The sequence below is a fragment of the Aphis gossypii genome, chromosome 1, assembly GCF_020184175.1.
Source record: "Aphis gossypii isolate Hap1 chromosome 1, ASM2018417v2, whole genome shotgun sequence".
Lineage (NCBI taxonomy): Eukaryota > Metazoa > Arthropoda > Insecta > Hemiptera > Aphididae > Aphis > Aphis gossypii.
The window spans coordinates 70,570,362-70,598,131 of record NC_065530.1 but is presented as its reverse complement, the minus strand read 5'-3'; the positions used below and the strand labels follow the sequence as shown (position 1 = coordinate 70,598,131).

General features: G+C 30.9%; 2 protein-coding genes and 1 long non-coding RNA gene across 5 annotated transcripts in view; all 3 read right to left on the bottom strand.

The window, feature by feature from the left end:
- LOC126555897 (uncharacterized) overlaps window positions 1-3,106 on the bottom strand; it is a 53,652-nt gene extending 50,546 nt beyond the window's left edge. Inside the window, exon 1 of the long non-coding RNA XR_007606999.1 lies at window positions 1,369-3,106. This is a non-coding gene — a long non-coding RNA (uncharacterized LOC126555897). The remainder of the gene's footprint in view (window positions 1-1,368) is intronic.
- Window positions 3,107-15,553: 12,447 nt separating this feature from the next.
- Window positions 15,554-26,650, bottom strand: LOC126549227 (uncharacterized). Of its 3 annotated transcripts, none has more exons than XM_050197806.1 (4): window positions 18,169-26,650; window positions 16,692-16,721; window positions 16,077-16,112; window positions 15,554-15,730 (listed from the first exon to the last, which is right to left on the bottom strand). In XM_050197806.1, exon 1 carries the CDS (start codon window positions 25,532-25,534, stop codon window positions 21,845-21,847), a length of 3,690 nt encoding a protein of 1,229 aa, XP_050053763.1. In that variant the 5' UTR covers window positions 25,535-26,650; the 3' UTR covers window positions 15,554-15,730; window positions 16,077-16,112; window positions 16,692-16,721; window positions 18,169-21,844. The 3 variants fall into 3 exon arrangements, 2 of the variants coding, with proteins under 2 accessions (XP_050053763.1, XP_050053764.1); XR_007603372.1 differs by lacking the exon at window positions 18,169-26,650 and adding an exon at window positions 17,677-17,688 and having other exon boundaries at window positions 15,578-15,730; XM_050197807.1 differs by lacking the exons at window positions 15,554-15,730; window positions 16,077-16,112; window positions 16,692-16,721 and adding exons at window positions 16,728-17,495; window positions 17,616-17,688.
- LOC126554218 (uncharacterized) lies at window positions 20,317-21,759 on the bottom strand. Its single transcript, XM_050209336.1, has one exon. The coding sequence runs from the start codon at window positions 21,757-21,759 to the stop codon at window positions 20,317-20,319; it is 1,443 nt and encodes a 480-aa protein (XP_050065293.1).
- Window positions 26,651-27,770: the final 1,120 nt, after the last annotated feature.

The window sequence follows — 27,770 nt, the reverse complement described above, 5'->3', positions numbered from 1 at the left end:
GAAAAACAACAGCAAAAAAAAAAACGAGCTTAAATAGAGAAGTTGACATAACGTTTTAAACAATTGAAACAGTGTCGCCTGTAAATGAATATAAAAATAAGAAAACTAGTACAAGGCGACAACCAAACTTAGAAAGAATACAGAATAGAAATACAAATAAAATAGATAGCGCAGTGATCACACACACACTGGACAGTCGTACACGGAAGCTGATGCCGCCGACCGCACTGCAGTAATGCATGATAGCACTCTACATGTATATAATAATAGAATATAACAGGGGTGGCCAGCGAGAAGAGACTCGTGAGCCACCAAATGTATTAATAAATATGGAAGAGCCAAAATAAATGTAAAAAAAAAAAAAAAAGATCATATATTATCATATACATATATTCATATTAAAAATAATGTTTATAAAAATGTTAGGTACGATAAGATGCGAGCCGCAAAAGTATATGTGGCGAGCCGCATGCGGCTCGCGAGACGCTGTTTGGCCACCCCTGGAATATAATATAAGTTTGCCATATTGGCGCGAACACGGTTGGATGGATCTTGAGTTATAAAATTTATTCAAAATGTTCACTTTTTTTTACTTTCTTTTTATTAACTAATTAATTATTTTAAGTACGAAATAATATTAAAGTGTATAAAAAAAAATAGAACTTTAAATATAAAATGATAAAGTCAAATTTTCAGTTTTATATAAATGTATACCAAATAATACTTTTAAGAAGAGAGTAGGTCCCTGCACTAGTCTCTTGTGTAGAGGCAAAACTATTGACAATTGGGCTTGAGTGGTTACTGAACCTTTTAAAGGTTTTCTGTAAGTAAGAATGGCAAATGTGGCTTAACGTCAAAATACAAAGGTCTTTATGGAGCAAATCGCTTGTAATATACCAGAGAACTTAAGTTATTTACCGTAGACGTATTGATTAGAATGCCTATGTGATTTTTGTATTTGTAGGCTTAACAGAGGACCAACATTTTATAGTGTAAAACCAGAGTGGACGTAAAAGTAGTTCTGAGTATATCATCGTCCGTTTTGTTTTTAAAGACAGTTTTGAGCAGAGTAAGAATCTGAGTAGATGAAGGGTAATTGGTTAGGTCGTAGTTGATAATTAGATTTTAGGCGGTACAATTTAAATATTATTTCTTATAACTTTTATTATTTATATGAATCAAAATATTTCACCAACTATTAATTGTTAATGTATTTTATAGTTTATATTAGTTTTAAATGAGTTTAAACTGTTTAAATACATTATGCTTGAACAATATTTTATAGTATATTTAATTAATTTTTAAAGTAGAAACTGCAACCAAAGATTATAGTTAAAATATTTAAAATTAAATAAAAAACATACGTACTCATAAGAAATTTCTCTACCAATAAAAAAAAATTAATTTTTAATTTAATGTGATATAACTCTACATGGTGTAATCATAAAATCGTGGATAGAAAAAAAACAAAATACCAACGATTTTAATAAAATAGAAAATTGTAGGTACATACTTTTTAGTTCTAGAAATAAAATAATCAACATACCAATTAATATATAATATTATACAAAATGATTATGTTTTATCAACTAACAATAAATATGATTTAATTGCTATTATGGTCCTTACACAAAATATATTCATGTATACAATTTGGTAGCGATCTACTGGGAGAGTCGGATGTTTGCGAGACGCTGTATTGTTAATAATATAATTACATCCGTTGTTACAATATTATAATATTATATTATGGCCCACCATTAATATTTTTCTTGATCTTTTTGAACGTCGTTTGCGTCGATGTTATATTGTTATTATAATACTAGTATAAGTTATATTATACAATACGATAAATTGTATCTCATTAACCGTGAAAGTTAGACAGTTGAAATGTTCACAGATGATGTATTTCTGTTACCGCTATAACAACAAATACTTTAAAAAGTGATAGACCTAACCCCGGAAGGTGCTCAAACAGAAATTTACTATGGAAATTTTAGTTATTTGATATTTTAGTTTGGTTGCTATTAGTTACAATACCTAATAATAATAATTAGCGCGAAAGAAATAATTTTACTATTTGTTTATTATTATTTTTTTTTTTTTTATAATAATTATTATTATCCCTGAATTTGTTATTATTTGTTTTCATGGCAATTGATGAATCAACACAATGCATTACTTTGCCAATAAATTTCTGTAAAATAACAGCAAAGACCAATGAGTTGATTGACAAAGTTTTCCTGTACCTATCTACCACAAAATTATGTAAATGGTACAAAACCCTTCGTACGCGAGTCCGTCTCGCATTTGACTGGTTTTTTAATAAAATTCCCAGATGGGTGACCATCTGGGAACCAACAACTAGTCGCTAGCTTAACACAAGCACCATCAACAACAGACAACTGCTGCGTCCACTATATAAACCAAAATTATAAGTTATACAATTTTTTGACAAAATCGATTTAATTTAATTAAAATAAAGTATTAAAATTTTTTTATTGAGTATTTGTACTAGAATTGTGTAGAAATTCAAAATTTTAGCTTTACGGTAAACACATAGTACTTATATTAAAATTTTGTAATTTTACTTATCAAAATAAATTAAATGAGGTATACTATGATATTAAATAGTTTTACACATTTAGACTATAAGACTAAGTATCGACTTCCAGAAATCGTTTTTTTTTTTGTTGTTCAAAATTATTTATCATTGACTTAAAATTCAATACAATAATTATAGTAACATACTATACATTAAAGCAAGTTTGATGAATTTTTAGAAGTATTTTTAGTGTTATAAACTTAACAAACAAAATTTCTGGAAATACCAACTAGTATTAATAGTATATTTATGTATTATAAATTATAATTTATGCAATAAATCGCTGTAAATTTTTCGGAATGTAAGATAATTCGTTTTTAACGGTTTTTAAGAGTGATAGATTTGAAAATTATTTTTTTTTATTAATTTACAGTTAATAAATAAAAGCCATCATTGGACTATATCGATTCGTTCTTAAATTCACATAATATATTTATAAGAATAAATACCATAAGGCAATTGTTTCATACAAAATAAAATGTAATACATACCATTTGTGTCTGAAAAAAAAAAATAACGTAAGTAATTAATAACTAAAAAATTTTCATGATTTTTCGAGATAAGATCATTGATAAGAATAAAAATAACAACCATGTGATTTAAAATTTTTCAGTAGGTATGATATCAATATTAAAATGTAATAAGTAATAACTAATAGCTATAAAAGGTGTGCTTTTAAGACTAATGAAAAAATTCTATAAACTATGTAAATTATAATATAAAATTATATGTTTATTAAATTCGTTTAACAATATGCACATGAAATCTTATCTTAAAATATTGCATAAAATAAAATTATTGCTAACAGTAAAAAATACTTACTAATTTCACCTATAAAAAACAAATACCCAGAAGTAATTTATAAGTATTTTATTTATATTAATTGTCATTCTTATGTTACAACCTAAGCGTAAAATATATTATAATGTTTGAAATTAAATAGTTTTTTTATAGAAGCAAATAACAATGTTAACTTGGTGTTGATTTGTATGATAATTTTATAGCTTGTTAAATTATTATTTATTATTTATTTTTACCATATTATAGTATATAATCATCACAAAAACTCCACAAATGAAAATATTTTACTTATATCTACAATAGTTTTAGATCCCGCCCTCTTCAATACGCAAAAGTACCAATAATAGCTTAACATAAAACAATTTAAAAACAAGTCGGATTTTTGATTAGGTAAGTAAATAATCAAAATGTTAAGCACATAATATGGAACCACATTGGAGAAATATTGGAATTAGAATAACAAATTACAAAACCAACTCGGGATTGTATAGTTTTAGTGACCGTCTAACAAGCTTAATAAAATGTATTGTTTGTGCACGAATTAAAAACCAGCCTGCTAGCCTAGCATATGTGAGGTTGGTCACACTGAGTGAGGACGCTACCTCCACTCTTCCCCGATCAAGCTCGGACAGCGGTCGCCGGTCGGCTCCCGCCAGTTTGGTGTGGTTCCGTTGTTGTCGGTGGTTTGAGTCGTTAAAAAAGGACGTGTTTTTTGTTCTTTGGTGTGCTCTATGCAGTTTCTTTTACCACGTGAAGTCGTTATAAAATATATATAATATTTTATATTATAACGCGTTATATCCTATTCGTTCGTTATATAATATATATAATATTTTATATTATAACGCGTTATATTCTACTCGAACCTCGTGATCGTCGTCTCACACCCGTTGCAGTTCGCACAGGAACGACTTCCTTCAGACAGCTCATCACTTTTCTCTTCAGCTCGAACCTCGTGATCGTCGTCTCACACCCGTTGCAGTTCGCACAGAAACGATTTCCTTCAGACAGCTCGTCATTCGTCCAGTTCGGTACAGGAGGGCCGGTTGTGCGGCTATCTCGAAGCCCGGAGGTTATCTATTTCCCTATTATTATATTTTTTATGTAAGAGCAGTTGTCTCTCTTATAGATTATTAATATTAATATTGTGTGTTTATTTTTTATTTTTATTAATGTGGCATTAACCTTACTGGTCATGTACTAAATAAAGTTATTATATATATATATATATATTTCAACCTGTTCACTATCCTTTAGCTAGCCTTCCAATCTAGGTGCGAGTCGCAGACGCAAACCTCATAGCAGGAGCGGTTGTGGTGAAAACATGTATAATAAGTCATAGATAACAGTTTTTTATTTTCAATAATTTCTAATTAATTATAAAACTACATTGAAAAAAGGAAAACTATTTTTTTTCTAAAAATGTTAAGTGGATAAAAAAATCTTTCAAACAATATTAAATTATAATTATAGATCAAATAAATAAAAAAAAAATAATACTCCTTCATACCATCTGTAAAATAATATTGAAGTATTAATGTATAATAATATTATCAAATATTCAAATCATAGGACAAATCAAGCCAATCAAGGTCCTGTGACTGACTAAAAAAAAATTGTAGTTTTATAATATAGCTTCCGTCAGACATTAATATAATAGTTTTTGTACAGATGATATTTTAAATTTAATTATATTAATAGACATCTTCTTATGATAATGAACTAATAAAACAATAATAATATACATATTAAGTATATTGTAAAATAAATAATAATAGTATATGAATTTCTACTTTGAGGTTATCAGAGTAAACATTTCATCTACTTAGAACCAAAAATATATAGGTATTTCAAAATATTTAATAAATTAGAAAATAATTTTTAACTCTGAACCATCATTTCTCAGTGTATAAATTTTAATATTCAAATCTAAAAATTAAAAAATGTTTTTTGTGTTCAGTCATGGGATTTGAATTTCGATTCTAAGAAAAACAGAACATAAAAAAATCGGTTATGTAAAAAATGTCAGCTAAAATCAAAAAACTATTGTTATTTATAATCTTCTTGATAAATGTAAAATTGATATTCTTATTATACTACCAACTAACAGATATTTAGTTATTAACACAAATAAATATAAAATATTACTTTTGGATAGTATATTATAGTTTATTTTACTATATACCTATTGCTTTTAACACAAAATTAAAAATATGTTTTGATAATAACTAACAAACTTTTAAGTATTTTTTAGATCGCATCGATCTACTATAATTAATTAAAATAATAACAGATAAATATGTTACACAAATACATTTTATGAATTTTATTTATGAAAAATAAAACATTTATTAGAAGGTTTTTTTTTAACTCCAAATTATTAAACACTTAGGTAGGTACAATAGGTACATATAAATAATGGATTATTATCAATTACTTTTTGGTTTTGAGCACACGAATTGTGTTTAAATAAATTTGAAATTGAACATAAATATAAAATTATAAAACTACTTTTTTTTTTTTTTAACTACTAATACAACATGAAAATTACTTACCTAAGTGACTGCCTAGAATAAAAAAAATAATAAGATCATTAATAAGCTACGAACAATAATAATGATTATGAATAACCATTATTTTAAAATATTAAGGAAGAGATAGTTTTTAAAATTTGGCAACATATCGGTTTGAACGGAACTATATAATTGTATTTATATTTAATGAATACATTTATTATAATAAATGGTATCAACCAGTTTTTTTTACAAATATGTTGTTGCATATTATGAAACCTACTTTTTTAAATTGAAAAAAAAATTCGAAAATTCAAAATCTTTCGATAAATAAAAAAAATAACATCAAATATCAAAGATGTATTCAATTGTGTTGTATACAATAAATTAAATATCAAAAGTTTTGTAGTTTTTACTTTTTGTAATATCGTGAATAACAAAATCAATTTTGTCGAAAATTGGTGTCGTGTAAACATTCTCATTTTTTATTGTTATTCCAACTTTACCAATTATTATTGATCCAATTTTTGAAATAACACAACCCTTAAAAAGAATTTCTACAATTTGAAACATGAAATGAAATGAAAAGACACATACTTAAAAATTTTCCACGCAAAATTTAAAATGTTAAAAAGAAAGTGCCACACAAAACAACATAACAATAATAAAAAAAAATAAAATACGTACCAGTATATTCTATAAATGATAGTTTTATATTAATTTTTATCATCATACATATTAATATAAATTTGTTTAATGTATGTTTTTATCATGTTTATAAAGTTAGATAGATAATAATAATATCTTTCACATGATTATACAATGTCACATGATTCTAAAATTTATGAAAATTCATAACAAATTTATACATGTTTAATGAAATATGAAATAATGGTAATTCTTATTAAAACAAGATAAACAAGTTTATACAGTTAATATTTTTTTTTGAAATGAACTATACATAGTTAAAGAAAAGAAAATAAGTTATTTTTTTTCGAAAAGAATATTTGTATTTAGTAATATCGTTTGAAATTACTAATTAGTAAATTATACTATTATATTCCTGTTGAGCTTAATTACATATTTGATCTATTTTTCATACCATTTGATGTTTTGATGATCAAAATTGTATTTTAAATAAAAAAAAGTGGGCAAGTGAGTACCACTCTGCTGTACATTAGGTGCCGTATGGATCATTATTATATATTATAGGAGTGTAAAATTTGAATCCAATGATAGTTATCATTGTATTCGAAAAACGATTCTGAACGAAGATGATTTGTAAGCATAGGATATAATTTCTAGTGGTTGGTAAAAAAGGTGGTTTAAAAAAACCAGCTTATATTAAAAAATATTTTGAAAATTAAATCACGTAAAGAAAACGCGAATCTTAATAACTGGTAAAATTTTCAAGTATCTACGACTTATACTTTTTGAATAATAACAAATATTTAAAATCGTTTGAGGATAAATCGTTATCGTTACGCTATTTCGTTAAAATTTAAAATTCAAACGCACTTAAAATTTTTCCTATAATGATGCTTCGAGTTTTCTCTATAGATACTTGAAGGTAAACTTATGGAAAACTTAGTGTTGTATTTTTAATCCTTAGTTATAAACACAAAAAATTTTATGATTTTTCAACTTCAAATATTTCGCAAATATTCATAATTTTGACGAATTTTCGTCAAAATTTGAACTTAAAATGCTAATAAAAAAAAATTGTGCCTATGTATTCTTATAATTTTTTAATCACTATAAGAATAACATATGAGGAACTTTGTATTAAATTTTCAAGTATTTTGATAGGGCCAAAAAAATTTTATCGACACTTCAAAAATATTTTTTCAGAAAAATTGAAAATTTCAGTTGTCTATAAATAGCTCAAAAAAAGTCAAAATATTTTGAAATTTAAATCACGTAAAGAAAACGCGAATCTTAATAACTGGTAAAATTTTCAAGTATCTACGACTTATACTTTTTGAATAATAACAAATATCAAAAATCGTTTGAGGCTAAACTGTTATTTAACGCGGTTTTTGTAAAAATTTAAATTTCAAACACTCATAAAAATTTTTTGTCTGAATCCGGTAGAGTTTTTTTTACAGATATTTGAAGAAAAATGTATGGAGAACCTTGTACCAAATTTTCAAAACTTAGTTATAAAAGAAAAAAATTTTATGATTTTTCAACTTCAAAATTACTTGCAAATTTTCGCGTTTTCGACAGATTTCGTAAAAATTTGAACTAAAAACGCTTATAAAAAAAAATTGTGACTAACGATTTTTAATTTTTTTTAGCTACATTAAAAACAACTCATAAGGAACCTTGTATTAAATTTTCAAAACTTTTTGGTCATCCAAAAATTTTTTATCGACACTTTAAAAAAAATTTCTCAAAAAAATCGAAAATTTCAGTGGTCTATAAATAACTCAAAAAAAGTCAAAATTTTTTGAAAATTTAACTATATACGGATATCACTGACATTAACATTTGGTGAAAATTTCAAGTATTTTCAGTAATTAGTTTTTGAATTACAACCATAAAAAAAAATCGATTTGGTCGAAAACTGGTTTTGCGTAAAAATTGCCGTTTTTCCGTCATTTTTTTTTTGTTTTTCTCGATTTTTTTGAAAACTGTTGGAAAATGTTAACTTTTTACCTCTATAATGCACCAAGGATATTCACTTTTACATCGGAAACCACCCCCATTGTTTGAAATTGGAGCATTATTTCGACTAGTTATGCTGTACACAGACACAAAAAAAAAAAAAAAAAAAAAACACACACATCATTGTAAAATCAATACATTCATCACTTCGTTCAGAATCTAAAACTAAGAAAAAACGAATATTTCAAATGCCTATAAATAGCTTTAGAATAAACAAAATATTTAAAAAGTAAAATTATGTAAATAAAATAACTGGTGAAAATTCCAAGTATCTATTATTTATACTTTTTGAATAATAATAAATATCTGAAAATATATTAAGGATAAATTGTTATCATTATCGATTTCGTAAAAATTTTGAATTCAGAACGCTCATAACATTTTTTTCTTAGAATTATGTTAGTTTTCTTAAAAATTATTTGAAGACTTATGGAAAACTTTGTGTTGAATTTTTTAAACTAAGATTTAAACACTAAAATCGTATCAATAATTTTTATTACATCACGGTGTTTAGAAGGAAATAATACATACAAATTAAAAAAATTCGGTAAGTGGGTACCGCTCTGCAGTACATTAGGGGGTGGGGTGGACCTCGGACTAGGGTAGGTTAAATTTGAATGCAATGATAGGTATCATTGTATACGATAAACGATTCTGAACGGAGATGATTTGTCAGTCTAGGATATATTATATTTAAATATTGCCATAATATATTCTAATTTGAAACAAATATTTTATTTTTCAATTATAACGCATTTGCAAAGGGCATGGTTAATCAATTTTGACTTAGACTTTAGATATAAATATAAACAATTTTATGAATTTTAAACTACAAAATAATTTGCAAATATTCATAATTTTGATGAATTTTTGTCAAAATTTGAACTTCAAATGCTAATAAAAAAATTGTGCCTATGTATTCTTATAATTTTTTAATCACTATAAGAATAACACATGAGGATTTTTGTATAATATTTTCAAATATTTTGATTGGGCCAAAAAAATTTTATCGACACTTCAAAAAAAAAATTTCAGAAAAATTGAAAATTTCAGTTGTCTATAAATAGCTCAAAAAAACTCAAAATATTTTGAAAATTAAATCATGTAAAGAAAATGCCAATCTAAATAACTGGTAAAATTTTCAAGTATCTACGACTTATACTTTTTGAATAATAACAAATATTTTTTTATTTATTTATTTTTTTTTTTATTTATTTAAGCATATTTACAATCTATACATTTTGTGCAATAAGTAAATTTGATAACAGTGAATAGTAATGATTAAATGTCTTGAATATCTTGAGGGGGGAAAACCGTCCATCAACAGTACCTCCTATTTAATTTGATGGGTTTATATCATAATAAGACCGTTAGGCAAGAGCGTCTCTTGGCCATTTTCTTTTTACCCTCCTCGGAGGATTGTTAGGGATAGTTATAGAGGACATGCGGGAAATTAGAGGGTTTTGGTTCGAGTGCAGTTTGGAGTGAAATTTTTTGTAATGATGAGTTGCTATATCGTTGACTGTTGGGATTTGGAGATCTTTATGTAATGCGTCGTTGGTCATATACCACGGGGCTCCAGTTATTTGTCTGAGACATATAGATTGGAAAGCTTGAATGGGTCTTATACTGGATGGTTTGGCTTGGCCCCAGATTTGGATACCATATGACCAGAGGGGGGTAATAATCGTCTTATATATTAATATTTTGTTTTTTAAATTCATTGAAGGAGACAATAATGGACGTAGGAGATGTAAACGTGTGTTTGATTGTTTTCTTTTCTGTTTTATATGTTGGGCCCAGGTAAGTCTTTTATCAAGATGAACTCCGAGGTATTTAGTTACATTTTGGATAGTAATTGGTGAATTATTGAGAAAAAGTTGTGGACATTCGTTTTTTTTCAGAGAAAAATTTATTTGGACTGATTTGTTTTCATTTATTTTAATTTTCCATTTTTGAGTCCAATTGGAGATTAGATTTAAGTGGTATTGTATATTGTGGGTGGCTATGTTTGGGTCGTTGTTTGATGCTAGTATAGCGGTATCATCTGCATATGTCGCTAGGGTAGTATGGTTTGTTTTGGGTATATCTGATGTGTAGATATTATAGAGTATTGGTGATAGGTCGCTTCCCTGGGGTACTCCCGCTTTGATTTTGTGGTAGGCAGAGTAGGAATTGTTAAATTTGACAGTGAAGTATCGGTCTTCAAGATAAGATTTTAGAATGAGGAAATACGGAGCAGGTTGAAACGATTTTAATTTGAACAGTAACCCGTCATGCCAGACGCGATCAAATGCTTGTGCAATATCTAGGAATACACCTGGGCAGTGCTCTTTTTTTTCGAATGATGATGATATTTTGTCAGTAATTCTATGTATTTGGTGAATTGTCGAGTGATATGATCGGAATCCAAATTGAGTATTTGGGATGATGTTTTTTTCTTTGATAATAGGGGTTATTCTTTTAAGAAGTAATTTTTCGAAAAGTTTCCGAAACCTCCCGTTTTCTGTCATTTTTATTTTGTGTTTTTCGATTTTTTTGAAAACTATTGGAAAATGTTTACTTTTTACCTCTATAATGCACCAAGGGATATTCACTTTTCCATCGGAAACCACCCCCGAAGTTTGAAATTGAAGCATTATTTCGATTAGTTATGCTGTACACAGACACAAAAAAAAAAACATACATCATTGTAAAATCAATACATTCATCACTCCGTTCAGAATCTAATAAAAATATTCATATTCAATAAGATTTAAAATTATATTTTTAGCTGTAATTTAGCTAATTTTTTGTTTACAATACAAGTTGATACATCAAAATCACTTGAAAATAATCGATCAATCCGAAGAAAATGATATTTAAAACAGGTATTGCCGTTTAAAAAAAATAAATTTTTGTTGCGCGTGCACAAAATACTTTGTTATGGGCTACGAAATATCAAGGCTAGGTTAGTATGACCATGCCTCGTGTCGAGGGAGTTGCATATGCCACTATGACGATGAAACGTGTCGGAATAGTAAGCGCACCAATTTTTATATTGCAATAAGAATGCAATTATGAGTGTGGTCACCTAGTCTTCGAAAACGCATATATATTAAATAGTATTATTGCACATTATCAAATCCGGGTCCGAATTTGCAACAACAAACACAAGGACACCTGGTTTCATCCAGAAGGCTACGATTCGATGCAAACAAGAGACGCACCACAATATAAAAGGAAGCTAGAAGACCAGCAACGGAAGATATACCATAGCTATCAACACCTGAGCACTTTCACGACACTTATTATATTAGTTACATGTATTTTATTTATACGTAATAAAAACATTATTCATTATTAAGTCGTAAACTTTCATTCTAAATAACATTTGGATTCAACTCTGATATTGGCACGCAACAACTTTAAGTGAAAAAAAAATTTGACTCATAGAAATTTATGATCCATAAGTGTAGTTTAATTTCCCACAAACACAATTGAAAAATATTAAAAAGGTAATGAGTGATAAAATGTACTCTGTTTCTTGGATCATACAGCATATAAAAAAAATGATTGTATTTCCTAATAATATATATTATATTATATAAATAAGAATTAGAAATAAATTGTTAATAAAACCGAAAACCATTAAAACAAAAAGTTGTGTTTTATTAAACATTCAAAAAGAGTAAAAAGTAAATGTATGGCAATAAACGTAGAATATACTTACTTATATCATCTGGAAAAAATTATAAAATATACCAAAATTATTCATAATACAATAATATGAAATTTACAATAGTGTTAAAATGTGGAAGATTTTTTTGATTTTCAATACTACATACTTATCTAACGTAACTTATAAATAATTATGTATGTATATTATTATATACATATTTGGGACTATAATTAAAAAATCCAATTTAGCATTTCATGTTTTAGAGGTCTGGGTTTTTGATTTTTGATGCATGACTAAATATGTTCTTTTAATTTTATACATTGAACTTTGAACGATCTATTTTTGAAAACTTGAAATTTAGACAGAATAATATAACACATTTTAATTAAATAATAATAATAATTTACGTACCAATTATTTCTGAAAGAAAATGTAATAAGATTATTATTAGTTAGGTATATCAAACAGTTTTCAATATAGTAAAATTAATATTTAAATACATTTTTTTTTTAACTCTCAATTCTTAATTTTTACATAAAATACCCCATTAGTTCACTTTAATTTATGTGTTAAATTTGCACTCAGTGATGAATCATTATGAACGACACAAACTTAAAGAGGAGATGATCCTATTTTTTAATAACCATATAGATACCAAACGATTATAATAACACTATAATTTTTTTTCTCCCGATCATAACAAAAAATACAGATACATTACTACGTATAACAAACCAATGTACAAACTAAATCTAGTGAGAATCTAAAAATCTCCCTCAAAATTTATATTTATTGATATTTCTAGAAAAACGTTCTTTAAACACTTTGTACAAATCCACAAAAAAAACCCACACATCATTGAAAAAATCTCCGTTTTAATTTTTTTCTCGATTATTAAGAAAAAAAACTATAAATTGATTACTTCTGCTCCTAAAATACCAACAAAATCCAATTTTTTTATCAGAATATCTCCCAAAGTTTAATACCGAAGAACTTGTTCTGCCCAAAAATGGTAACCGACAGAAAAAAAAACAATACCATTATAAAATAAATACGTTCATGAGTCCACTCAAAAAATAAAACATTTATAAGACATTAATCAGCGAGGTTATATTTTATATTATGTGGTCTAAAAAAAAGTGCTCTTTAAAACAGTATAAATGGCCACGATTAAGACAACCAAACAATAAATAACAAATAAAAATAAAAAATGAAATCAGTGAACGACTTTAATTCTTTTTATTTATATAATATTCTTTCATTGTATAAATTAAATTAAAATGGTTAAAAAAAAAACAATTTATAAATTATGCTTTGAGTAACACAAAATGTATTATTTTATGTTATAAAATAATATCATAACACGCAATAATATAAAAAAAACCAAAAAATTACGTACTGGTTAATCGGTCTAAAAATAAAAAAAATGTATGTATATTATGTATGATTATTTTATACTAATTACAATAACATTTAAATAAAATATAAAAATAATAATAAAAATTTTACTAACTTAATTTTTCTTCTGTAAAAAATTTAATAATAATATTTAGTTGGGATTAATAAGAAAAATAAACTATCAAATTTTAAAAATTATAAACTAACAAATAATTAACACGCTTAATTATTTAATAGTTACCTATATTTACTTATAAACATGATTCTTATTATTTGGAAGTTTTTTTTTATTTTTTTTTTATCCATTTATTCCTTAAATATTCTATTTTAAAATCGACTTAATTTTTAGAATAGTTTTAAATTTTATAATTATCGGTTTTCCTATAATTTTAAATCTTATGTACCAAATTAAGTAGGTACATAAAATTCATACGTCAAAGGATAACAATATTCCTGATATACCTTAACTAATTTTTTATCAAAAACCCATGCATTGACTTACAATCAAAGTAATTACTTAAAGGTCACGAATTGTGTGAAATGAATAATGGACAATAATTTAAAATTCAATAATAATTAGATTTTTAAGTTTAGAAAAACTTAAAACCCCATATCTAGTTCTGTTTTTCCATCCACCAGTTATAAATACACAGTTATGATTGTTGATATTAAGATATTAAATTATTATTTGTTATAACTTATAACTGAACATAGTTTAATATGAAAATACATGTTTATTACATAGTATAAAAATACGTCTAATTTAGCACACTCGCAGAGTGAACTTTTCTAATAGACAGGTCGGCACACTGGGGATATAAGACGTTTTAAACCAAAACTATCTAGAACGTTCATTATAAAACAACATAAGACAAATATAAAAATAAATACGTACGGGTCAATTGGTCTATAAAACAAAAATATTTATATACACATATAGAATTTTTTACATTAGGTAGTATTTAATAAAATTCTTAGTAAATATTAAAATGTACACACAATTTAATATAATATACCTATCAAGGTGAAATGTAAAATTAAAATCTCTATTGCAATACTATAGATAAAAGATAGGTACTTATCTTTATAGAATCATATTATGGTATATACATATTTATTAGGTATAATATATACTTAGATATATATTTTAAAAATTCAACATAGACAATAATAAAACAAGTCAATATTTCTATAGTAATTATAATTGCAGACTTTTCTACAACGCAATTAATAATCATGATTTATATAGGTACATTTTTAGATAAGAAGTCAATTTAAAGCTATAAACAAATAATCAATAAACTAATAATAACAATAAATACATTGGTAATAATTCATGAATTAATAAATGTAATTGTGGTACCTATATAATCTATATTCAATTTATAATTCCCAATAATAGTCACAGATTTCAAAATTGTTAGTGTATTGTATTTGTATGCAAGTTATTTCTTTTAAAAAATATTAGCTTTTCAAAAGCAGTACCAGACAACTTGTTTCTGGTAGGATTATTTATAAATCTTACAGACGAAAAAATACATTCAACAAGTGTTTAAGAACACAAACTAGTGTTTAATCGAATAAAAAGTTTTTTTTTTTACAGTATCATAATTACTTAACACATTTAAAGATTTATTTTTATTATTAAAAAAAGAATGTTAGAAATATTATTTAGTAAATTAATTAACAAAAATACATACTTAAATTCGCTATAAATAAATAAAATCAATAAATTATAATACAATTTTTATTTTCATAATCGTCAAGCTATTTGCTTTGAAGATTTTAATATTTTAAGTATTGTAGTTTTTATGTATATTATTTAAATTTTTAAATTAACAGAACTAATCGTAAAACATTGTGTTGTTTTCAATTCATATTAATAATTCAATAATAGTGATTACATAATATTACAGTTTTGAATATTTTTTATTGCTTTTTTTGCAGAATCTTAAAATCTTTAAATTATGAAATTCGTATTAACTCAAGTATATATTGCAACAAAAAGTTAAACCTATTAAAAATTATTTTGTTACAAATACTCACACTCGATATTTGCACCCATAGGTGTAGCAACATCATCTGAAATTTTATTGTATTATACAAGTATATAGTATACAGATCATAATTCAATGAAGGTACCTAACTAGTATGACATATTATATTATTTTATATAATTTTATAACGCTAAACTAGGAACTTAGTATAGAGATAGCAAATATAGTAATTCAATAACGATCATGATTTTTACCTATATATTTTAAATAAATAAATAATAGTGATTACATAATATTACAGTTTTGAATATTTTTTATTGCTTTTTTTGCAGAATCTTAAAATCTTTAAATTATGAAATTCGTATTAACTCAAGTATATATTGCAACAAAAAGTTAAACCTGTTAAAAATTATTTTGTTACAAATACTCACTCTCGATAACTGCATTCCTATCTGTACCAACATCATCTGAAATTTTATTGTATTATACAAGTATATAGTATACAGATCATAATTCAATGAAGGTAACTAGTATGACATATTATATTATTTTATATTATTTTATAACGCTAAACTAGGAACTTAGTATAGAGATAGCGAATATAGTAATTCAATAACGATCATGATTCTTACCTATATATTTTGTATTTTAATAAAAAACTACTAAATATGTTATCTTTTGCATTATGATTGTACTTGAATAAAGGGTGAATACAGTTACTGTTTGTTGAATAAAATTATAGGTATGAATATAACATTACTTATTGGTTTTTTCAGCTAATAATATTGATGTTTCAGAAATTTTATTTTGTTCGAAAGACAGTTAATTGGTTTTAACTATTCATAATAGTAGGTAATAAAAATTAATTTTTGTGAACTTGTATCTGTTCATCAACAACACATGCATAATATATTTAAAATCAAAATAACTTCAATTTGCCATTAAGACCATAATAATTAATGTGTATAGCAGTTATAACTATGTCTAATAATGTATTCCAAAAATGAATAGTACTTAATAATAACAAAATATAAATAAATCCTTACTTTGAAATTTAAGATAATCCTTAAGAAGAGCTATTGTATTTTAAAATTTAAAAAAAATAAATTAAATTAATTTGTGGTGATGTATAAAATAAATTAATGAAATAATTAATTAAAGTGATTTGATGGTTCAATATTATTTAATGAACGAAACCAAAATCCACTAAATCTATATTTTAAGGATCATTATAGTTAAATTAAAATATATAGTGATTATTTTTAAAATTTGTTTACTATTGTTCTAAATAATTGATAATTTCACAATATATAGTTTCTTAAAATGTATATATATGAGTGGTTATATGAAATAATTACGCACTTATTATATTTTAATAATAATTTCAAAGAATTCAAAGAAAACACAATCAATACATTGTGTGTTTTTTTTTTAAATGTAATCACCAATAATTAAAAATCGATATTGATTTTTGTTTTCAAAATGTAGTTCTTTGGGGTAATGACCAGAAAGCCATAACTTTGGGGTAATGGCCAGAAAGCCATAAATCTCAATTATAATAAGCCATAATATAAACCTTTTGATTTTTTTTAATAATATTTTATATCACAACCTTTCAAGTTACAATATATTTACTGGTAATCAAAGTTGTGAATTTAATGCAGGCAAAATATATATTATAATATTCACTGAAAAAATGCAATGTATGATAAATAAAATGTTGAAATTAGTAATTAAAATTTATTTATAAAATATCAATAACAAAAATAATAATACTAATTAAAACTAATAAAATTAATATATCTTAACTTCTATATTAATATAATTTCTTCCAGATAGATTACATAAGCCTGTTGTGTAACACAAAAATATGTGAAAATTAACAAAATAAGAATAATAAGATTTTGTATTTGAACCATAAATGAGACAAAACAGATTTTTCTTATAAGGTGTAGAAAATAAATACACACATTGCACATGCATTAAATTCACAGCCATTGCTAATGATTCATTAAAAAAAATATATATTACTAGAACAATGATCTAAAAAAAAAAAAAAAAATGCATTAGTTTATTTTGTATATTATTTACTGCAAAATTACGATAAAATAATTTTCATAAGACTACACACATATATATAACGTACAATTTTTAATGACTAGTTAGTATAAATTAAAGAATATACTGGAATTATTCTATACAAATATAATGTAAAAAATACTTCATGTTTTCTTCAAAGTTATAAATTATACAGCAGTTATATGTATACTTTTTAAAACATATTATTTAGGTATAATATTTTTATTATCTATATCATAATATGAAAAAATAAGAAATGTAAGAAAACAAAAGTTATATGTTTAGTTAGTTTTTAGAGTACTATAGATAATATAAATAATAAATAATTTGTTTTGGTTTAGTAATTAATTCTAAAAAATTATACAAGTCATTCATGATAAATAATAACCAAATAAAAATAAAAATAAAAAAATAATTATTCTAAATTAATAAATTAAAACATACTATATAATAGATCTGCTGAAGTAGGCATAACCCAAATCGCAACAACTAGAATTGTAATAGAAATTAAATTATACTTAATAAAGAACATTATGATAGGATAGAATAAAATGAAAACAATCTTAACAATACACAATCAGTTGAACAAAATATTATTTCTCATGTTTTTTTATAACCCATTGGTTCTCTAACCATTCGATTTCCAAGCTGAATAAACAATATTATTTATTCAGTAACAGCTATATAGGTATGATTTTTTTGTCTTTAAAAGTAATATGTTATTTTAGTTAAACAAAATATTATCGGATTTTGACTAAAACTGTGTTAGCCGCCAAAATACTTTATAATCATTTTTTATTTAAGTTTATTATAACTAATTTAATTCGATTAATTCTGTTATAATATTATGAAATACAAATGTATTAGGGTATTGTTTTACAAAAAGTGATTCTTTATTTAAGTTAATAAAATTTTGTTCTTCAAAAGGCGTATTTATTTTTTTTTTTAAATCGAATTAGTTTAATTCTAAAATAAAAACCAAAATAATACAATTTTAATTAAAAAAATGTCATTAATGTCAATTTACTACTTTATTAAAAAAAAACAGGGACGTCAATTGACGTCTTTACTATTTTAACACAAATATCTTAAACGTCAAATGACGTCTTTACTTTAACTGTTCTACGCCGACGTAACTCCTACGATATATGGCGGTTAGCTACGACGACTCGCGCTGGTATGGGGGTGAGGTGACGCTGAGTTCTTGATAATAAATGCTAACACAATAGCTGCTTTACAATAATAATATATAATATATAATATAGATGAAATAATAACAATGCACGTGAATAAATATTGTACAGAGTTGCTGCCGTCAAAGACGTCTCTTTGTCGGTCAGCGAATAATGATTATAATTTTACAAAAAAAAAAACAATATGTCCCATGGACAAGGATAAAAATATAAAACAATAATAATGATAGTACGATACCACAGCGGTGATGGCGATGATACTCGTCGAGATATTACAAATATGACAACGTCGGCGGCGGTGGTAGGTGATAACGCCGCGACATCAGCTGTTGACGGCGGCGGCGGCGGCACAATGGTCAATGACCTCACGGCGGCGGCGGCGACACTGACGAATAATTGCTCAAAGTTTAACGGACAACGCGACAACGTTCAAATTACAATTATCAGCCCGACAGGGTATGCGCATTCGATGACCCGATTAATTAGGCACGATGCACAACAAACGATGGAGTTTACACCGTAAATTTATGTCTCTCCGTGAGCAATGAGTATGTCGCCCACGCGGTTGTCGGATTAACTCACCCTAGGTACCACTGCACGAACGTACCAAATCCTTCGAACAGCGATCAAACACACGACGACAGCTACCACGCACAACTAGTGTCGTCCCAAGTTCAACAACGTACAACACAGCAACAAAAAATGCCACGGCACACGCCACACACACGGATATCACAATAACTAGGCGCACGGGCCGCTGTGTATCGGCACCGTTGGAACGCAGACAGACTGGCGGCACGGAGACGACGTCCGAACAGTCCAGGTCGTGGGCATGGGGGGGAAGGAGTCCAAAGTTCGAGACTCGCCGTGTTATCGTGCATTATCGCGCGCACTGATGGTAAACTCCAGATAGGATAAGGCGGCAGTTTAAACATTCTCCCCCATGGGAAGCTCCGCTTGTCATTGTGGAAATGCCGCCGATGATGTTGAACCTAATTTATATAATACAAAAGAAAAAAAGGCACGGAGGTGTATAATAGTGTAAAACAAAAAATAGAATATAATATAATACTGACGTATAAAAAATGGAAGGGAATAATAATACACACATAATATAAAATAATGATGGACAAAATACAGGAATAATTATACAATTTAAATAATAAAATTATTGAACAAACCAATACAAAACACGTTTGAACAAAGCAGTACAGTATACAGCTCCCCCAACCCCCCTCAGCGGGGACATCGCAGGTGAACCGCCACATATGTCAGTAGTGTTGACCATAGCATGTAAGTGTCATATTGAAGTGTGAGATTCATGCACGTATAATTAGTAATACTCAAATAACAAACAGGCAAATATTAAATCGTTTGGGGGTTGGGATAATTTACATTTTCAGTCGGTCGGTAGCACAACCAATTTAACTACTGGTCGTGTAATGCGTCCCTGTTGCGTTAACACCGACGCAACTCGCACGGTTCCGTCGGATCCTGGCACCAGTTCAATGATGCGACCGAGACGCCAAAATAAAGGAGGTGCTTGATTGTCAACCACGACGACCATGTCGTTGACCTTAAGGTTAGGGACGCGATCTGTCCATTTAGTGCGTTGTTGGAGCGTTGTCAAGTACTCCGATGACCAACGTTTCCAAAATGCTTGATGGCACTGATCTAGTAACTTCCACCGGTTTGTCAAATTACGGGTAGCATCTGGGTTGGAACGAGGTGGAACAGCGAGCAGTGGTTGTCCAATGAGGAAATGCCCAGGCGTGAGACATTCCAAATCATGAGGGTCTGTGGATGCGGGCGTCAGTGGTCGAGAGTTGAGGACGGCTTCGATGCGGATCAAGACAGTACTGAATTCTTCGTAGGTGAAGACGTGGGTGCTCATTGTGCGAACCAGCAGACGCTTAGTGGACCGGACAGCCGCCTCCCATAACCCACCAAAATGCGGAGCACTGGGGGGGTTAAAATGCCATTTACAATGTGGACGAGAGTTGGTATCAATGGCGAGCTGACCTTGTGGGCTGTTAATAAGCGCTTGCAGTTGCTTGTCAGCACCTATGAAGTTTGTTCCGCAGTCAGAGTATACATCACTGGGGAGTCCACGATGGCCGACAAAACGGTCAAACGCTGCCAAGAAGGCATCAGTTGACAAATCCGACACCACTTCAAGGTGGACCGCCTTTATAGAAAAACAGACGAACACCGCTATGTACACCTTATAGCTCCGAGATTTCCGAAGCTTTAACTCTCTCATTTGTAGAGGGCCAGCATAGTCCACGCCGACTCGGGCGAATGGACGGACTTGTTGCACACGTGCAGCAGGAAGATCCGCCATCAAAGGTTGAGGAGGTTTTGCAGCTAAACGAACGCAAACAGAACATTTTGTCACCACTTCATGTACAACCGAGCGAATGGCGATGATCCAGTATTGGCGTAAAATGAGTGATATCATGACACGGGGGCCGGAGTGGCATGTCAGGCGATGCCACCGACGACAAATCAATAGCGCTAGATGGGAGCGTTTGGCAATTAACATTGGGTGTTTACACTTGTACGATAGGGTGGAATGACGAAGGCGGCCACCAACTCGAATGATTCCAACATCGTCGACGAACGGAGCTAAACGAGCCAACGGTTTTGAGGATACTCTATCCCCAGAAGATAACTCACGTAATAGGTCAGAGAAGTGAATACGTTGCGACTCTCTGATAATACTACGAGTTGCACAGTCAACCTCAACTAGACTCAGACCCTTCGTGGGAATTGGTTCTAGGACACAACGACGACACCGTCGGTTGATGAAACGGTGCAATATGGTGGTGACGCGAATCATGCGGTCATATGAGGAAAAACGGTTGAACCATTCGTCATTACAGTCATGCGGGTCGGTTCGAGTTGTGAGAGACACTGGTAATACTTCAGGTAGGCTGCATAGTGGCATGGGTGTTACGAGATTTATCATTGGCCCGAAGAATTGCAGGACCTTGCCAATAGAGGGATAGCTTGGTGAGTTCTGAAGGCATCACACCTCTTGACGCACAATCGGCAGGGTTGTTTGTCGACTCAATATGGCTCCACTTACAGTCAGGCATTATGGTGCGGATCTGATGGATACGATTGGACACATACACTTTGAACGAAGTATGAGGGACCGTTAACCAGGACAGGACTATCATCGAGTCGGTCCAGCAGTAAGTCCCAATAATTTTGAGATGAGGATCCAATATTCGCTTGATGCGCCCAAGCCACCGGGCAAGTAACACTGCGGCGTTCAGCTCCAGTCGTGGTATTGTTAACGGTTTCATCGGAGCAAGCTTAGTCTTAGACCCGACGAGAACAGCAGGTTGAACACTTGATGAATCGGCTGACAACATATATACGACCGCGGCATATCCAAGCTGCGAAGCGTTGCAAAATCCCAACAGATAGCATGACGATTGTCCGAATGTGCTGAAGTGGCGTGCGACTCGAATCGTCGATAAAGATGGCAGATCGGACAGAAACGAGGACCAATCAGCATGGATTTCAGGAGGCAATGGTTCATCCCACGTCAATCCTAGTTGCCACGTTCGCTGCATGATGCATTTTGCCCGAAAAATTGTCGGGCCGAATAACCCCAACGGGTCGAAAATTCTGGCTACCATTGACAACACGCCACGTTTAGTGAATACTGGAGATGGTTTAAAGCGCAACGCACAACTGAAAAAATCTTCGTTAGGGTTCCATTGCAATCCCAGTACCTTTGTTCCTACATCTTCGGAATCGTGGAATGGTAACGGCGTGCTTACCCGATCAGCTGCCGGCACGGACGTCAAAATTTCATGAGTGTTGCTGGACCATTTTTTAAGTTCGAGCCCAGATTTTACGAGAATACGCTGTAAAGACGATTGGAACTCCAAAGCTCCTTCAACTGAATCCGCTCCTACGCAGATATCGTCGACGTATGTCTGGTACAGCAAGGCATCACGGACATGATCGGCGTCGACGCAATCAGTTTCAGCAATTGACTGAAGCACGCGTATGGCCAGGAATGGAGCACACGTCACTCCATACGTGACGGTATTTAACTGATACTCAACAAGCTGGTCATGTGGAGATGATCGCCACAGAATGTGCTGGTACTTGCGGTACTCTGGTAGCACTTGGATTTGACGGTACATTTTGCAGATGTCCGCCGTGAATGCATGTGGGTAAATGCGAAATCGCGTTAGGACATCGATTAGGTCCTGTTGGAGCTTCTGCCCTGGAAGCAAACAACTATTCAACGACGGTCCGGCTGAACATCGCGCAGACGCATCGAACACCACACGGATCTTTGCGTCACCATCATCTGCCTTATAAATTGCATGATGAAGGACAAAATAATGACCGGGCGTGGTCGCGGCCGACATATGACCTAATGCCAAATATTCGCCCATAAAATTCGTATATAGTGTCTGCAAAGATGGATTAGACAATAGCTTCCTCTCCAATGACTCAAAACGCTTGACTGCCATTGAACGAGAACCAGCAAATGTTGTTGGTGAAACAGGGACTCGAAACGGTAAAGGAACAGAGAAACGACCAGATGGTAGCCGCACACATTCGTTCGTGAATATGGACTCACACTTCCCTTCATCGGTGAACGCATCTGGAGCCGCTTCAGGTTCTTCGATGTTCCAAAATTTGTTCATCTGCTCCTCAATGGATACGGTCAGCGATACCGGAAGCGCATGAAGTGGCTCGATGATGGTATGTGGAACAGGTCCAATTAGTATCCAACCAAATACCGAATTGAATGCCGAAGGAAGAGAAGAGTCAATTTCAATTTTATGGCCATTCATAATAGTGGCGTATATGTCAGCACCCAGCAGCATGTCCACACTAGATGCGACGTAGAATGAAGGGTCAGCCAGGGCAAGATTTGAGAACTTATCCTTAATGGCAGAACTCAATGTTTTATGGGGCATATCTCCAGTGATGGACGGCAATACCCAAGCTTGAATGGCCAACGATGGTTCAGGTGCAAACCGGGGCTGGACGATGCAGTCAATTCGGCCCATTACACTAGAAACAGGATGCCCAGCTAAACCAGTAACAGGCGCAGTCCAGCTAGAGCGTTTTAAACCAAGGCGGTCCGCGCATGATACCGTAACAGCGCTTATTTGTGAAGCACAATCAACCAATGCACGCATCGTCTGCCATGTACCGGAACGGTCACGCACGTGGACAAGCGCTGTTCCCAGCATCACTGAACATGATGTAGAAGTGGCGGACATCGGTTGAGATGCACACAAGGAGGAGTTAGCTTTGGATTCAGGAACCTTTTCCTTGGTACTGCGTCCACCCATGTGTAACAAGGTGTGATGGTTCCGAGAGCATTGCTTGCAACTTGGTTTTGACCGACACTTGTTAGACCAGTGAGAATCGCTAAAGCAGTTGAAACATAAACTGTGATCACGCATCCATTTACTACGTTCTTCGATTGCCCACGACACAAATTGACTACAGGAGTCCAAGGTATGACTTGCCGTGCCGCATGGACAAGATTTTCCAGACTTCGTTGTAAGCAATGATGCAGCATGTGAGTAGCCAGAATGACTGGAGCGATCTCCCTTACGGTTCGACGGACGATACGACTTCGACTGTGAATTCGCGGTTCCTGGTTTCGAATCACCAATAATTTCCAACGTTGACACTCGAGACTGAATGCACGCCAGTAATGCATCAATAGTCGGATAGTCACCCTGATTCGTGACAGTAGTTTCGAACAGTTCCCTAGTTGCGATTGGTAAACAGCGAAAAGCCATTGAAAACAATACGAAGGAACCCGAGTCCGGAATTTTTAGTGATTTTAATAGGGAGAGGCCTTCGCTGAATTTACTGACAAATGTATTTAAGTCTGTCAATGATTCGTGAGTGGACACGGGTAATTGGAACAGTTTGTCAATTAACGACATGGCGACTAATCGTGGCCTATTGAACCGGTGTTCAATTGTTGACCAAGCCAGGTCATAGTTGTCTTCAGACATCGGTATGCCACGTATGGCATCAGAAGCCACCCCACGTAAGCAGCCAACTAGATAATACATTTTGTCCGCCTTAGGTATGGGCCTTGAATCGATATTTGCGCGGAATTGATCGCGAAATGTAGGCCACTGGTGAAAATCACCATCATATATAGGCAAGGGTATTTCGGGTAAACGAGATGATGGGATGGAGGTGGACGACGACGATGAACCACCCTGATGACTAACGTTTTGACGCTTATCAACCTGGTTCTTAAGGTAAGATAGATCAATAAGCTCAGCGCCAGATGGTGTGAGTTGACTGATCATAGATTTCGACGTAGTGATGAGGTTACGCACTTCACCTGGCAAATCCGGAGAATAGTCGTTGAGTTCACCTAAATCACTAAGATGATTCAATACAGAATCGTCCTCTGTCCTGAACTGGATCCACAACGCATCGAGATCGACTGCTGCGTGCTGGAAGTCAGACACCAATGTCGAATCCAATAATGCACGTGAACCTTGAGCATGGATACCTCGAATTTGTGACACAACTGTGGTTCGCTTGGTAATAGCACGATCTCGCAGCCGCTGCGCACGTTCTTGGTCGTCTCCCATTTTGACTAAATAAAATTACAACCAACCTACCCACAACGAGAAAATATCCACCTGAAAATTACAGTTACCACAATACCTAGGCCGCAAAGAAATAATAACCAATAAATATGTACGTAAAATAAACAAATGTACGACTACTGTAACATTTACAATTCAATATTAATCGATGTAATATAATTTAATAATACGATATAATACTATCACACAACAACAGACCCATATACAACGCTACTTGGACCCTAACCCAGGTCCATCAACCACGCTCTGCTACCAAAATGTTCTACTCCGACGTAACTCCTACGATATATGGCGGTTAGCTACGACGACTCGCGCTGGTATGGGGGTGAGGTGACGCTGAGTTCTTGATAATAAATGCTAACACAATAGCTGCTTTACAATAATAATATATAATATATAATATAGATGAAATAATAACAATGCACGTGAATAAATATTGTACAGAGTTGCTGCCGTCAAAGACGTCTCTTTGTCGGTCAGCGAATAATGATTATAATTTTACAAAAAAAAAACAATATGTCCCATGGACAAGGATAAAAATATAAAACAATAATAATGATAGTACGATACCACAGCGGTGATGGCGATGATACTCGTCGAGATATTACAAATATGACAACGTCGGCGGCGGTGGTAGGTGATAACGCCGCGACATCAGCTGTTGACGGCGGCGGCGGCGGCACAATGGTCAATGACCTCACGGCGGCGGCGGCGACACTGACGAATAATTGCTCAAAGTTTAACGGACAACGCGACAACGTTCAAATTACAATTATCAGCCCGACAGGGTATGCGCATTCGATGACCCGATTAATTAGGCACGATGCACAACAAACGATGGAGTTTACACCGTAAATTTATGTCTCTCCGTGAGCAATGAGTATGTCGCCCACGCGGTTGTCGGATTAACTCACCCTAGGTACCACTGCACGAACGTACCAAATCCTTCGAACAGCGATCAAACACACGACGACAGCTACCACGCACAACTAGTGTCGTCCCAAGTTCAACAACGTACAACACAGCAACAAAAAATGCCACGGCACACGCCACACACACGGATATCACAATAACTAGGCGCACGGGCCGCTGTGTATCGGCACCGTTGGAACGCAAACAGACTGGCGGCACGGAGACGACGTCCGAACAGTCCAGGTCGTGGGCATGGGGGGGAAGGAGTCCAAAGTTCGAGACTCGCCGTGTTATCGTGCATTATCGCGCGCACTGATGGTAAACTCCAGATAGGATAAGGCGGCAGTTTAAACATTAACCATTGAGGCCTGTTCTTATTCTTAAAAGATTATTTCTTGAAAACTAAAATCCCAATTCTGGCTTCTTACAAGACTATTTCACGAAAATCCTTTTCAAAAACGTATACTAAACTAATAAAAATCTTTTTTTTTAAATGGTATACACTTTTACATGTTTTTTCTTAATTTTATAGTTCTTTATTTCTCATACTATTATTTATTTGTAAAAAATTCAGAATATTTCGAAAAAATGTATACACTTATTCGTTTTTTGAAAAATGAGCCACTGGTTTAATCAATTAAATACTTAAAATATTCGATAATTCAATAAATAAAATATAATTTTAAATTTTAATAATTCTACAACTATAAATGTACTAAATAGGAATAAAAACAAAAGAAAATATTGAAAAGCGAATAAACCACTGTAAACCCATTACAGTTTAAAAATAAAATACATTGTATTAAATACAACAAATTAAATGTGAATTAAATTAAACAATATTTTAAAATAACGTTTTATGAAATATATATAATTTATGTATATAAAAAATGATAGTAATTGATTAATGATAGTTGATTTGATATTTAACCATTTATTATAACATAAGTATTAAGTTTAATGTTTATTTTATTTTCATTATTTTGTTACTTACATGAATATTTAAACATGTTAGGTTTAGATGTTTTTTAAAAAGTTTGTTATGTAAGGTAAAGAACTACCCTACAACATTTTGTTCATCAAAATCGTATTTTTTGGTACTTTCAAAATTTGGATTTTTTTTTTAGTTTACGTTAAGTTTTTTTGAAAATGGTTCAATATTATTGAAGCTAACTATATTTGTGATATATTTACACAATCCAGTTTCAAATTTTTCAAATGTTGTGAGTTTTACAGTGCCTAGAAGTTAGTAGTACAGTTCTGCCCCACCTTCACCTACCTATACAATGATTATACAACTGTTTAA

Excerpts from the sequence above, each read along its gene's own strand:
- LOC126549227 (XM_050197806.1), bottom strand. The coding sequence starts at position 25,534 with ATGGGAGACGACCAAGAACGTGCGCAGCGGCTGCGAGATCGTGCTATT.
- LOC126554218 (XM_050209336.1), bottom strand. The coding sequence starts at position 21,759 with ATGATTCGCGTCACCACCATATTGCACCGTTTCATCAACCGACGGTGT.